We start from the raw sequence: 15,475 nt of genomic DNA, 5'->3' as shown, positions 1-15,475 counted from the left end.
TGGTGGGCCTTTTCTTAATTAATTATTGGAATTTAGTCCTTTCTTTTGGGTAATTGGTTAAGCAATTAATTGGTTTTTAGGGGCCGTAACACGGGTGTTACACTCTCCCCCCCTTAATGGGAAGCTTCGTCCCCGAAGCTTTGGTCCTCGTAAAGTGCCCTCGTCTCTTATCCTATGTTTTCGCCCTGGTTACCTTGTGTGAAGAGTTCGGGATAGCGTTCTTTCATTGTGTCTTTGAGTTCCCATGTTGCTTCTTCGGTCCCATGGTTGGTCTAGAGGACTTTTACCATTTCTATGGCTCGCCGGCGGGTGGTTCTTGTCTTGGTGTCCAGGATTCTTAAGGGTTTTTCTTCGTAAGTTAGTGTGTCGTCGAGGCCCACGGCCTCGAGTTGTAGCACGTGGTTTGGATCGTGTACATATTTCTTTAGTTGGGATATGTGGAATATGTTGTGTACCCGTTCCAGTTCGATAGGTAGGGCGAGGCGGTAGACCAGGTTCCCGACTCTTTCTATGATTTCATAGGGGCCGATAAACCGGGGGCTGAGTTTCCCTTTCTTTTCGAACCTCATTACCCCTCGCGTGGGTGAGATTCTCAACCAGACCTTGTCTCCAGTGGTGAACTCGGCTTGTTTTCTCCCTAGGTCGGCGTAGGAATTTTGGCGGTCTTGGGCGGCCTTCATTCTTTCTTGTATGTGCTTGACTTTAGCTATTGTGTCTTGTAAGTATTGGGGTCCTAGTGTCACTGGGCTGACCATGTCTTCCCAACATAGGGGGGTTCTGCATTTTTGACTGTACAGAGCTTCGTAGGGAGCCATGCGGATACTCGCGTGGTAGCTGTTGTTGTAGGAGAACTCGATGAGGTCTAGATGTTCTTCCCATGTCCCTTGGAAATCTAACATTCAGGCCCTTAGCATGTCCTCGAGAGTCTGGATGGTTCTCTCGGTTTGGCCGTCAGTAGCGGGGTGGAAGGCAGTGCTCAGATTCAGCTGTGTCCCTAGGGCTGTTTGTAGAGACTTCCAGAATTGTGAGAGGAATCTGGGATCCCTATCGGACACATTGTTTCGGGGGATCCCGTGGTATTTTACTACTTGGTTTAGGTAGGCCCGAGATTGCTGCGTCATGGTCCATGTTTCTTTCATAGCAATGAACCGTGCTGTCTTGGTTAGCCGGTCCACTATCACCCAGATTTTATCCTTGCCGGTTGGTGTTGTGGGTAATCCCCCGACGAAATCCATGGATATGGAGTCCCACTTTCCTTGTGATATCTCCAGGGGTTGGATGAGCCCTTTGGGTTTGCATCATTCAGCCTTTACTCTTTGGTAGTTCAGACATTTGCCCACGAAGTCTGCGACTTCTTTTTTCATGTTGGGCCACCAAAACATCTTTTTCACATCTTGGTATAGTTTGTCGCCTCCGGGTTGCACTGAGTATGGGGAGTGGTGTCTTTCTTTTAGGATTCGTTGCTTTAGGTGGGGGTGTGTTGCGGGCACGCACCACCTTCCTTGATAGCGGAGGCTGCCATCCTTGCATATCTCGAAGGGTCCGCCTTTTTCCTGAGTTAGGGTGCCTCGAATTTTATTTAGATCTGGATCTTGATGTTGTTCGGCCTTGATTTCTTCGAATAGCATGGGTATGACTCTGGTATTGAATAGGCGGATCTCAGAATTGGTTTGTCTTTGCTCTACTACCTCCAAATTCAACTTCTGGAAGTCCTTGTATAGCTGGACAGGCAGGACCCAGGTGGTGTTGAGGGAGTGGTTAGTCTTTCGACTTAGGGCATCTGCCACAACGTTAGCCTTTCCTTCGTGGTACTGGATGTCTAGGTCGTAATCTTTTATAAGTTCTAACCACCTTCGTTGTCGCATGTTTAGGTTTTTCTGGGTGAAGATGTACTTTAGGCTTTTATGATCCGTGTAAATCTTGCATTTTACTCCGTAAAGGTAATGTCTCCAAATTTTCAGAGCGAACACGATGGCAGCTAGCTCGAGGTCGTGTGTGGGGTAATTTTCTTCGTGGGTTTTGAGTTGTCTAGATGCGTATGCTATTACCTTGCCTTTTTGCATTAGTACGCATCCCAGCCCCTTTTTGGAGGCGTTGCTGAAGACTTCGAATCCTTCCGTCCCTGATGGAAGGGCTAGGACGGGAGCCGTGGTCAGCTTCTCTTTCAATTCTTGAAAGGCTGTGGCGCAGTTGTTGTCCCATTGAAAAGGGGTCTCCTTTTTCATGAGTCTGGTGAGAGGCTGAGCTATCTTGGTAAAGTCGGGTACGAACCTTCTATAATAGCCTGCTAGTCCTAGGAAGCTTCTGATCTCCGAAAGTGATTTTGGGGTGAGCCATTCCTTGACGGCGTGGATTTTGGTGGTGTCCACCCTGATCCCTTCTTTGGTTATTACGTGGCCCAGGAAGGCTACGTTGTCCTTCCAGAATTCACATTTGGAGAACTTGGCGTATAGTTGGTGTTCTCGTAGGGTTTGCAAGGTTATGCGGAGGTGCCTCTCGTGTTCCTCCTTGTTTTGCGAGTAGAGCAGGATGTCGTCGATGAATACAATGACAAAATTATCTAGGTGGGGTCGGAATACCCGATTCATGAGGTCCATGAATATAGCGGGTGCATTGGTGAGTCCGAAGGGCATCACCGTGAATTCATAATGACCGTAGCGTGTTCGAAAGGCCGTTTTCTGAATATCTGAGTTGGCCACTTTTATCTGATGGTATTCGGACCTTAAATCAATTTTCGAGAACACCCCGGCTCCTTTAAGTTGGTTGAACATGTTGTCGATTCGGGAAAGAGGGTATTTGTTCTTTATCGTGACTTGATTTAGTTCCCTGTAGTTGATGCACAGGCGCATGCTCTCATCTTTCTTTTTAACGAATAATACTGGTGCTCCCCATGGTGAGGTGCTGGGGCGGATGTACCCCTTATCCAGTAATTCCTGAAGTTGTGTTTTCAGTTCCTTCATTTCCTTTGGTGCCAGCCTGGGGTTCATAGGTTGATATTATTTTGCATCCTTACCTTGATGCTATGTGTGTAGAGAGAGTTTATTAAAATTTCGTGTGGGTTAGGGTGAGGGAAAGTGTAAGGTCTCACAGTCTTACCGCGCATCCTATGATTCCCTAAGTCCTATCTTCCTAGTGTTTTAAGCCTACTGTTCTAAGGTCTTGGTCTTAAGAGTCTTATCCTAGGGTCAAACTTAGGCTCTGATACCAACTGTAACACCCCAAAATTTTAAAGCTTTTGAAACTTATATAATAAAGGTAAATTCTCATTAAATCCCAAAACATAGTGTAGTCGAGTACGGGGTGCTATGCCACACCTGAGCTAGAGAACTCAGGTGCACAGGCTAACTAACTAATATCCTCAACAATATGGATACATAAGTATGGCACACAGGCCGAAAGGGAAACTATCTACTCTACGCTCCAAATCTCTAGCGCGCTCTAGTGTTTACTCCTCTGTGCCTAAAAGCCAAATATATCTGTTCAGCGAGAGATGCTGGTAACCCACTCCAACGCGTTGAAATACATTATAGATAGATATATATAGATATGCGAAAACCATTTTGAAGCAAGAAGATATATGGTTAGGAGACACTAGTTTTAAAACCAACAATAGACTCGACAGATAGGGATAAGCACATTCAACATTTATAATCAAGTATATAAAGATACTAGCATGTATCCTATGGTCACAGATTCACTTCATCTCATTCATATCAACATCCCAAATCGTATCTCCTCACACACAAGCACACTTTGGTGGCGCCACAGGACCAATCGCATGCCCATACATGAGGGTCAACGCATATAGCTCTGACACGGCCCCGCAGCACCCTGCCTCGTATCGCAATAGGAAGGGGTCGATCGCAACCGACCGATGAACCGCAGCTCATCATAATGTTTGATCGCAACCAAACAGTGGACCGCAGCTCAAGAGTAATCATCTGACCGCAGCCAGGAATATGAACCGCAGCTCATATAAAACGTTTGATCGCAACCAAACGGTGGACCGCAACCCAAAAAGTGATTATCTGACCGCAGCCAGGAATATGAACCGCAGCTCATGTAAAACGTTTGATCACAACCAAACGGTGGACCGCAGCCCGAGAGTGTAATTCTGACCGCAGCTCAGGAATAACCAATTTGATCGCAACCAAATTGGGGTATCATGCACACATAACACATAGCAAGCACATGCAACCCACATTAACACGTTGGGAAAGGGGAGAAAACGTATAATGAAACCTATGCGTGGTCATCCACAAACTAGGAATAATCCTAAGGGGTTCATACTTCTTTCACCTAGGCCAACGGGATACCAATTCAACTAGCGTGCGATATATAAGACTCATTTATCCTACGAACGGTACCCGAAACATCAAACTAGACTTAGGCACGATAAACGGAGTCTGTTGGGACACCACGAGGGTCAGGGAAACATCAAACAGGGAAGCCGGAGTCCCGAAGTGGAAAATTTCCAGCGGGTAGCCAGTGGGTGGTGGTTCACCCGCCGGCGACCAGTCTCCGGGCAGCGGGTGCCCGGCGGGCAGTCGCCTGCCCGCCGGCTGTCCGCTTCCGGCGACGCCCTTTTTCGGGCAGCGGGTAGGTGGCGGGTCCCCCTACCCCCACCTACCCCCACTGACTCTTTACCAAAATAAACGTCCCGGGATCCGTTGTGGAACCCGAAACCATGCTTAGACACTTTTAAACGCAATTGATGACACCACGTAGACAATTAACGGATCAAAAGCAAGAATCATATAGCACATATCCTATCATGACTTCTAAACATAATCAACGCCCGAACATGCGAAATCCCACCCAATTATATCAAGAATAACACAATACGAAATTCCAAAATTTTAACCTAGGGCTCTATTCATATTCAAATCAATAAAATCATAGTTCTTCTTTAAAATATCAAGATTCATCAAGAACATCACATAATCATCAAAAACCTCTTATCATCATCAAGATCATCAAGATCACACATAAAATCTTCTCACAATTATCAAGAACCTATCATCAATATCATAAACGATTCATCAAGACACAAGTATAGAGAGGAGGCCAAAGAAGATAATTATAGCAAGGAAAATAGGTTTTGTTGAGACATGGGTTACCTCTTAGCCTTAATTAATTTCCTTGGCTATGAAGGGTCTTTCTCTAAGATTCCTTCTTTCTTGATTTCTCCTAGGGGGATTCTTGGAACTTCTTGTGTGGTGAGGGATTATTGTGGTGTGGGTTCTAGGTGCCTCCTATGCCCCCTATTTATATACCTAAGAGTCCCTAATTAGGGTTAGTTCTATTCCTTCTAGAACTAGGGGATTGGGTTTAGGGATAAGGGCCCATGGACTATGGTGGGCCTTTTCTTAATTAATTATTGGAATTTAGTCCTTTCTTTTGGGTAATTGGTTAAATGATTAATTGGTTTTTAGGGGCCGTAACACGGGGTGTTACACCAGGGACATGCAAAACATCATGTGTAACACCCCGTGTTACGATCCCTAAAACCAAATAATCATTTAACCAATTACCCAAAAGAAAGGATTAAATCACAATAATTAAGAGAGGCCCACCATAGTCCATGGGCCCTTAGCCCTAAACCCAATCCTTAGTCCTAAAAGGAATAGAGTTAGCAAACCTATAGTAATTGGGCCATAAGTAAGACTCTTAGATATATAAATAGGGAACATAAGGAGGCACCTAGAACTCCCACCACAATAATCCCTCACCACACAAGAAGTTCCAAGAATTCCCCTAGGAGAAATCAAGAAAGAAGAAAGCTTCAAGAAAGACCCTTCATAGCCAAGGAATTAATTAAGGCTAAAAGGTAACCCATGTCTCAACAAAATCTATTTTCATAGCTATGATTCCCCTCTTAGGATTTTCCCATATTATTGTGTATCGATGATTTGTGGTATCATTATTGATGATTGGTATGATGATTCCATGGGTGATCTTGATGATGAGAGGTTCTTGATAATTATGGTGTTCTTGATGATTATATGACGTTCTTGATGATTATGTGATGTTCTTGACGATTGTAGGATGTTCTTGATGTTTATGTGATATTCTTACCGAATCTTGATATTAGAAGATGAATTGTGTCCTTGTTGATTTAAAAGTGATTAGAACCCTAGGTTGTATCGTATGATATTATTCTTGGTGTATTGGGCGGGAAATCGCATGTTTGGGTGTTAATTATGTTTAGAAAAGCATGATAGGTTATGTGCCGTATGTTCCTTGCTTTGATCCGTTAATTGCCTACGTATTGTTGTCAATTGTGTTTAAAAAGTGTCTAAGCATGGTTCCGGATTCCACAAAGGTTCCCGGGGCGTTTTTGGTGATGAAAGAGTCAGTGGGGGGGTAGGTGGGGGTAGGGGACCCGCCACCTACCCGCGGCTAAAGATGGCGTCGCCGGTAGCGGGCAGCTGCCCGCCGGGCACCCGCTGCCCGGAAAGGCTGCCGCCAGCGGGTGAACCCTCACCCACCGGCTACCCGCTGGAAAAATACCCAATTTGGGATTTGACTTCCCCGTTTGATGTTCCCCCGACCCCCGTGGTGTCCCAACGGACTCCGTCTATCGTGCCTATGTCTAGTTTGATATTTCGGGTACCGTTCGTAGGTTGTATGAGTCTTATATATTGCATGCTAGTTGAATTGGTATCTCGTTGACCTAGGTGAAAGAAGTATGAACCCCTTAGGATTATTCTTAGTATGTGAAGGATCACGCATAGGTTTTGTTATACGTTCCCCCCCCCCTCCCCCCTTCCCAATGTGTTAATGTGGGTTGCATGTGCTTGCTATGTGTTATGTGTGCATGATACCCCAATTCGGTTGCGATCGGATTGGTTATTCCTGAGCTGCGGTTCAGAAGCTGGCTGCGGTCAGATTTACACTCTTGGGCTGTGGTCCACCGTTTGGTTGCGATCAAAGGTTTCTACATGAGCTGCAGTTCATATTTCCTGGCTGCGGTCAGATGACATACTCTTGGGCTGCGGTCCACTGTTTGGTTGCGATCAAACTATGATGAGCTGCGGTTCATCGGTCGGTTGCGATCGAACCCTCCGTGTTGTGATACGGGGCAGGGTGCTGCGGGACCGTGTCAGAGCTATATGCGCTGACCCTCATGTATGGGCATGCGATTGGTCCTGTGGCGCCAACAAAGTGTGCTATGTGATGAAATATGGATGAGTCGTTGTTATGAGTGTCTTGGGGATGTGACTATGAGATCTATACTGGGAATCGTATATGTTGGATTATGATTATTAATTGTGCTTATTTTTACCTGTCTTGCCTGTTGTAAACTGTATATGCTTGGTATAACTGTTGCCTGTGCTTAGCTCTATCTGTCGAGTCTATCCCTGTTTTAAAAGCTAGAGTCTCGTAGGATATATCTTCACGCTTCAAAATGGTTTTCGTATATCTATATATATGTCTATATGTATTGTATTTCAACGCGTTGGAGTGGGTTACCAGCATCTCTCGCTGAACAGATATATTTGGCTTTCAGGCACAGACGAGTAGATCACTGGAGCGCGCTAGAAGCTTGGGGCGTAGCTTAGATAGTTTTCCCTTTCGGCCTGCGTGCCATGATTTAGTATTGATACTGATTGAGGTTTTAGAATTTAGCTTGTGCACCTGAGTTCTCTAGCTCGGGCGTGGCATAGCACCCCGTACTCTTTGTATCGTATTTTGGGATTTAATGAGACTCTATCTTTATTATATAAGTTTTAAAAGTCTTGAAAATCTGGGGTGTTACATCATGTAACTTAAAAGACATAGAATCAGTAGCTAACGAAGCAGAACCAACATTAACAATAGGCAAACCTGTACCATTGCCGACTCGCAGAGTCTCCGGGCCATCATAATTTATCGCAGAAGTCATCAAAGAAGAATCAGGCGTAGCATGATTTGTAGCACCAGTGTCAGGGAACCACTGATGAGGACCGTTGGAATCACCATTATCACCAGAGACGGCCACATTAGCCTGAAAACCTGGAGCCCCTGAATAACGCCGAAAATAGTTGGCTCCCGTGTGACCAAAATATTTACAAATTTGACAAGGATCATCATAGCGCCAAAAACAATTGGCGCCCGTGTGACCAAAACGGATACAAATTTGACACGGATCATCATAACGCCAAACACAATTGGCTCCCGTGTGACCAAAACGGTTACAAATTTGACACGGATTATCTTGGTTCGATACCATTGGCTACTGCTACGAAGTGAGGGACATGGATGTTGGAAAAGAAAATCCTAGCTAACTAATACCAGATAAGAATATAATTGTGTTGTATTAAATAATAATGTCTGAGAGTACAGGGAGCGAATATGTAGAGATGCTAGATAGAATCCTAGTCTAACACGAATAATATAGTCCTAGTCTAATATGAATAATAGAGTCCTAATATAGACGAGTTATTACACTTTGTAATATTTTCAACATTATTATTATTATTATTATTATTATTATTATTATTATTATTGTTGTTGTTGTTGTTGTTGTTGTTGTTGTTGTTGTTGTTGTTGTGTAAAAATCGACAGACAGAAACATCATGACATGAAATGAGATTCAACTTATCAAATTTATGATGGAAACTCATTCAAGGCACCTAAGCCATGCAAACACGAAACCATACAAATGTCCATGTCACAAGAACTCATCCCTATCTGCTTCAATCAAAATTAAATGACTTATTAGATAAGTCCAACTAAAAAAAGATTAAATTAACATTTAATCAACTTATGTATTCATTAACTTTTTGTACATAATGCAATCAATCTTGAAGTGGTCCAACAGTATAAATTTGAAGTTCTATATAAGTAGTTTTATATATAATTTAACTCCTTAAAAATTATGAAAAAAGTTAAAATGAATTGAAAGTACTAAAATATGTGAATGAATAGGGAAATTTATGAATTTACTTTTAGAGCATTTCCATTGATTATAAAAAGTGGGTTATTTTGTCAAATTTTGTGATGTAAAAGGAATAGAATATATGAGAGACGTGAGAGAGAGAAAAACTAGTTTTGATTGCAACTTGCAAGAGGTGAATTATTTGTTTTTTCTAGACATTTTCAATTTTTTTTTTTTTTTTAGTTGGTGTGCGTGTGTACCAGCGTTGCCCAATGGGCACTTGTTGTATTGGCGGTTGCCGTTATTACTACTACTACTAGTTATTCATCTATCAAGATGCTTTTGACAACTTTAAATTACCTTGTTAATTAACCTTAAATTGTTGAATAGAGAAGAGAAGAGAGTTCATAGACGTCGTTGTCGGAGGGTTGGTGTGGAGGTGTGGTCAGCACATCGGCACCACCACCAGGATACGCCACCAACACCGCCGCCCCCACCATTGCAATTTGGAATATTTTACATATCAGCTGGGCCCCGCCTGGTTTTGGACTTTCTTGTGCTACGTGGCCTTTAGTACGTGGGATGATTTTTTTAAATTGTACATATTATAACCTTATTTGTGGTCCAAATTCATGTCGGCCCTACCTTTTCTTATAGAACAAATTGCACTTTTGGTCCTGTGAGTATTAGGGTACTGGCAATTTGAGTACGTGACTTTCAAAACTCCCAATTTAAACCTTTAACTATGCATTTTTGACAGATTTGGTCCTCCGGACCAAATTACCGGCCAATTTTGGCCGGAAAATGATTTAATAGTTCGAATTATTTTGTGATGAGGGTAAAAACGTCATTTCACTCCCTTCTTCTTCATTCTCCCTTTCTTCTTCGTTCTTCTTCTTCTTCTTCACCTAACAAAACCTCTGAGAAATGTAAGGATTTACAGTTATCTCTTCTTCTTTTTAGAAGACTTACCATTACAAAACAAAGAACCTAAGCCAAAAAAAGTAGTTTTTGAGATGTAATTAGGTGGGATGTTTAATACTGGGCTGATTCTCACGCCATGGCCGCCGGAAGATCTACAGCTACTGCTCTTCTTTAATGGCGAACTGTTAGTATTGTTTTTCTTTGAAGAATTCAAATGGCTATGGCTTTGGGTGTTGAATAGTAATGACGAGAGTGAGCGTGATATGAATGGCTCCGACTTTGATCTCTGTTTCCGGCTGGCCCGCGGCGGCGCGTTGGGTTTGGGGTTCGGGGCGGAGCCGGTTGAATTGCTGCGGGATAGGAATTGGAGGGAGCGGACTAGGGTGTTGCCGCTGTTCAGGCTGTTGCTCCGGCGGAACTGCCAGAAGTGTTTCGCCGGCGGCGAGTCGTCGTCGTCGGATTCTGGGTTTGTTGACAGGAACTCCTTCAGCATCTTTCGGTTCTCGTCGGCATTGGAGAGCCTCTGGGGCGTTTTGGGCTCCGGCGAGGCCGCCGGGATTTTCTGATTTCCACCGGGAGGATCTGGCCGTTGGCGAAGAGCTCGTCGGCGGAAAGGGTGTGGTGGGCGGCGGCGGCGGTGGTGCAGAAGTGGAAGTCGAAGTCGATTGTGGGTTCGAAGAGGAAGGGATCGGCGGCTTGGAATTGGATGGGGACGATGTCGTCGGAATCTTGGAGATCATGGGAGAAGGAGATTCTTGGGCTCGCCGTGGAGCTTGAGGCCTCGGAGCACACATCCACGGCCATGGCGGGGGGGGGGGGGGGTGAGTGCTTCAAGAAGATTGTTAGGTGAAGAAGAAGAAGAAGAACGAAGAAGAAGGGAGTGAAATGACGTTTTTACCCTCATCACAAAATAATTCGAACCATTAAATCATTTTCCGGCCAAAATTGGCCGGCAATTTGGTCCGGAGGACCAAATCTGCCAAAAAATGCATAGTTAAAGGTTTAAATTGGGAGTTTTGAAAGTCACGTACTCAAATTGCCAGTACCCTAATACTCACAGGACCAAAAGTGTAATTTGTTCTTTTCTTATATAACTGTTGCTATTTCCACTCCATTCACTATATTCTATACCAAAATTATTAGTTAAGTCACACTAATGACATATGACTAGAAGACTTCTCACTTCTGTGGAGTGTATATTTTAAACCAATTGGTTTAAGTCTTAGGAGTTTAATTTTTATTCATTTTTTAAAATTCCAATTTGGTAAATAAAGCAATGGTTAAGCCAGCACACACAAGAGACACGGAAAATGGACTAAAATGTGACAATTGACAAATTTGAATGAGCTAGACAAAAAATGGATGTTTTTTTTTTCTTCATATAGGGCTTGTTTGGTTATCAGCGGTTAGCGATTAGCGGTAGCGGTTATCAGATAGCGGATTGTATTAGCGAGTTTGACCAGCAGATTATATTAGCGGTTTATAAAAAAGTGTTTGGTAAAATTAGCTGTTTAAATTAACGGTTAACATGTAAAATGACCATAAGGGTATACATTATAATTTATAATTTATAATAATAATAATTTTTAAAAAATAAAAAAAAAAAAGCGCTGCTCCCCTCTTGTATTCCCACTTTTTCCACCGTCCCACATCGGTGGGAAAAGTGGGAATGGAGCCTTGAGGCTCCTATTTAAGGAGCCTCAAGGCTCCACAAATTCGTTGCCCATCTGGGATGGGCAACGTTGAGGAGCCGTTTTGGCTCCCCAAATTGAGGAGCCATTTCGGCTCCTCAAAATTAGTTTTAAGTTTTTTTTTTTTTTTATAATTAAATATAAACAGGGGCATTTTGGGGAAAATTAAATTTTCCCCAAAACGTCAACTGTAAACGCTGCATTTTGCAGCGTTTGCAAAAGCAGCGGTTTGGAGCAAACCGCTACTCCAAACCACTACTAACCAAACGGTTTCATGTCAAACCGTCAAAAAATGGCGGATCCGCCAATAACCAAACATGGCCATAGTTGGACAAAATGACAAAATTTAAAGGCCGTTTACATCATTTCTATGTTTTCATTTTTCAATTTTTCATTTCTCCAATTTTTTAATTTTCATTCTCCATTTCTATAAATTTTTATTTCTCTAATTTTTTAATTTTATTTTACAAATTTATTTTTTAAATAAAAAAATTCAATATACTAATACTAAATGTATAGCGCTCAATCTCTACTCCCTAGGGTGTTAGGACACAATTGTTATACAGTGGATCATGGTCCACATAGTGCTATGTGGACCATGATCGTCAAATGAAATTGTAGTATAATTAAAATGATACTTCAATGCTTATATAACGAAACTAGTGTGTGTGAAAAATGAAACTAAAAGACAGAGCTCATTTAACAACGTATATTGTCAAATGAAACTGTAGTATAATTAATTAAAACGATACTTCAATATTGCTATAATGAAACTAGTGTGTGTGGAAAATGAAACTAAAAAACAGAGCTCATTCAACAATATATATTGTCAAATAAAACTGTAGTATAATTAAAATGATTCTTTAGTGTTTTTATAATGAAAGTAGTGTGTGTGGAAAATGAAACTAAAATCCAGAGTCATACAATAACATATATTATCAAATGAACCTATAGTGTAATTAAAATAATACTTTAATATTACTATATTAAACTAGTGTGTGTGAAAAATGAAACTACAAAATAGAGCTCATATAATAATGTATAATGTGAAATGAAACTGTAGTAAAATTAAAATGATACTTTAGTATTGCTATAATGAAACTAGTGTGTGTGGAGAATGAAACCATTGCTGAAAATCACCGTTTTTCCGGTCAGAACGTGGTTGGTATTTCCGACCACATTTTACATGATGGTCGGAAACACTTCCCCAAATTTAATTTTTTAATTAGAGTGTATTTGCGACCACCTTTAGAGGGTGGTCAGAAATATTTTCCGGCTATTAAATTTTTTAAACTAATCTTGTTTCCGACCACCGAAGTGGTCAGTATTCCGACCACCCTTGAAGAGTGCTAGGAAATACCGACCACCAAGTAACGGTATTTCACTCATATATTTTTTTTATATTTCAACTGACCACGACGTAGAGAGTTTACTAGTAGATACCATCTCACCATTCTTTCTATGAAAAATAAGACTGTACCCTTTCCATGTAGATACATGAAATCATTTTCTTATTTCAACTCTTTAAAACGTTTATTCTTGTTAGGACTCTACAATCTTAGTTCTGTTGAGTTTCATCATCGTATATAATTTATTGTATATCATCATGTATTGTACTTCGTATTATTTTTATCACAGAATACAAACATTCATAAGATATTATTAGTCTAGATTTTCTCATGGCATCCATTCCTGATGGCTTTGCCGCTGTTTCTTATGAGCCACTACAAGAAAAATGCACATACACAACACTAGAAAGACAACAATTTTTAACAAAAATGTTGTCTTTTATATAAAAGACAACAGTTTGTCCAAAACCATCGTCTTTGACGCAACACTTTTGTCAAAGACAACGGTTTTTACTTAACCGTTGATGTAAGTATGTTGTCTTTGTGCATTTCGAGAAAAGACGACACCACAATGACAACGATTTTTTAAAACCGTTGTCTATGTGTGTTTTTTTTAAGAAAGCGATTTTATTTAGCCGTTGTCATTTGTGTGTTGTCTTTAATAGCACCTCAGGTCATGGCGTTGCCACGTAGGATGGTGCACCCCCCGGGCACTTCAACGGCGCTCCTGTTCTTGAGGGGATGCGATGCGGTGCTAAAAGGTGGTCGCTATTTTCGACCACTCAAGAAAGTGGTCAGAATTGCGACGAGGCCTTTTCTGAATACCCCAAATGGTCGGAAATGACCGGATTAAGGCTATTTCCGACCACTTTTGGATGATCGAAAATTTGTTAATTTCCAGCAGTGAACTAAAAAACAGAGTAATATTATCAAATGAAAGTTTAATTAGAATGATACTTACTTCATGAACTACATTGCTACATGGACCATGGTCCACAGTAAAATTTGCTGTTAGGACAAGGTATGGAATTATCCATAGGATAAGGAATCTCAATTCTACACTACTTAATAGAATCCTCTCCTAGACTGATGCGGTATTTGGGCAAATTATTCTGTGGATCTAGGTCCACCTTGATTTAAAATACACAATTTATATACAGAATATTCACAATTTACATACTGAATATTACAATTTTACATACTAAATGTTCACAATTTACATACTGAATGTTCATAATTCAATTTGTGAACATTCAGTGTGTAAATTGTGTATTTTGAATTCAAGTTCACATTGCAAGGTGGACCTAGGTCCATGGTATAACACTATAACTGCTCGCAAATTATGCTGTGCAACCGAATGCAGCTTGCAAGGTGCATACGGTTGCAAAACGGCGCCGTTTTGGTTAAAAAAAAACGAGCGTCCCACTTAAAGAAGAAATCAGGTTCGATTCCCGGCAATAACATTTTTATATATCCAGAAATTTATAACTATATATCCACAAATACATAACTATATATCCACAGTGAATGAATGAAGTAAAAATCCACAATGAATGAAAAAATCCACAATGAATGAATGAATGAAATAAAAATCCACAATGAATGAACTAAATATCCACAATGATTGAACTAAATATCCACAATGAATGAACTAAATATCCATAAATTCATAACTATATATCCATAAATTCATAACTATATATCCACAGTGAATGAATGAAGTAAATATCTACAATGAATGAACTAAATATCCACAATGAATGAACTAAATATCCATAAATTCATAACTATATATCCACAAATTTATAACTATATATCCAGAAATTCATAACTATATATCCACAATAATGCTATTACCGAGAATCGAACCTGATTTTTTTTTTTAAGTGGGACGCGCGTTTTTAATCAAAACGACGTCGTTTTGCATCGTATGCACCATGCGCATGGTACATTCGGTTGCACGGCATAACTATTGATAACTGCTGGGGTATTTGCCACTAGGCCTATGCGTCTCGGCCCAATGCTATAGTAAGGCCCATTTACTTTTTGGCCCAAATCCAAGCCTAAAATACACATGCCCATCAGTAAGGCAAATTATATCGTGCATCATGACGCACAATGCGTTCCGGTCAAAACGATGTCGTTTTATATTGTATTTTTTTTGGGCAGCATTGTGCGCGCTGTTGCACGATATAATGATTGCATCAGTAAGTCACCCACTTGTGTTTGTTGTGAAAATCATCAACAATGGGAAGTGGCTTCAATTCACTCTGCATATTGTGTTAGGCTTGAATTGGTTTGCATCAATTTGGCAGTCACCCAGTTTTCTTGTGAAGTTGCATCTTCTCAAGCTTTAATTAGAGTATCGCATCATTCGCATGCATCTTTACATTTTTGGTGAATCCTTGTGGGTCCGTATGAGACAACTTCTCTTTGACTGGTCACCCTATCTCACCGGCCCCCTAGTCCCCTACCCCCTACCCCCTTCTCATTTGAACTCTACCATGTGATCAAGCCTAGACCATGATGCCAAACTGGTTCAACACAAGTTGTTTGGTGTATATAGTGCTTCGCTGTCGGTGTTTGTTATCCACTACGGTTACTTTTTTGTAAGGAAGAATGTTTCCCCTTTATGTAAACTCAAGAAA

The 15,475-nt window shown here is 41.2% G+C and overlaps 1 protein-coding gene across 1 annotated transcript; it reads left to right on the top strand.

The window, feature by feature from the left end:
- Nucleotides 1–9,135: 9,135 nt before the first annotated feature.
- Nucleotides 9,136–10,602, top strand: LOC109191854. Its single transcript, XM_019342529.1, has 2 exons — nt 9,136–9,163; nt 10,170–10,602. The coding sequence occupies exons 1-2, from the start codon at nt 9,136–9,138 to the stop codon at nt 10,562–10,564; spliced, it is 423 nt and encodes a 140-aa protein (XP_019198074.1). The 3' UTR covers nt 10,565–10,602.
- The last annotated feature ends 4,873 nt before the right edge of the window (nt 10,603–15,475 follow it).

Source organism: Ipomoea nil, unplaced genomic scaffold (assembly GCF_001879475.1).
Source record: "Ipomoea nil cultivar Tokyo-kokei standard unplaced genomic scaffold, Asagao_1.1 scaffold1721, whole genome shotgun sequence".
NCBI classification, from domain to species: domain Eukaryota; kingdom Viridiplantae; phylum Streptophyta; class Magnoliopsida; order Solanales; family Convolvulaceae; genus Ipomoea; species Ipomoea nil.
Note: the sequence above shows the minus strand (reverse complement) of the source record. Positions and strands in the feature narration are given on the sequence as shown.

Bases quoted from the DNA above. Each gene is read 5' to 3' on its own strand.
- LOC109191854 (XM_019342529.1), top strand. From the start codon at position 9,136: ATGGGCACTTGTTGTATTGGCGGTTGCC. The intron at 9,164-10,169 runs GTTATTACTACT...GGAGCGGACTAG, and splicing joins TTGTTGTATTGGCGGTTGCC to GGTGTTGCCGCTGTTCAGGC.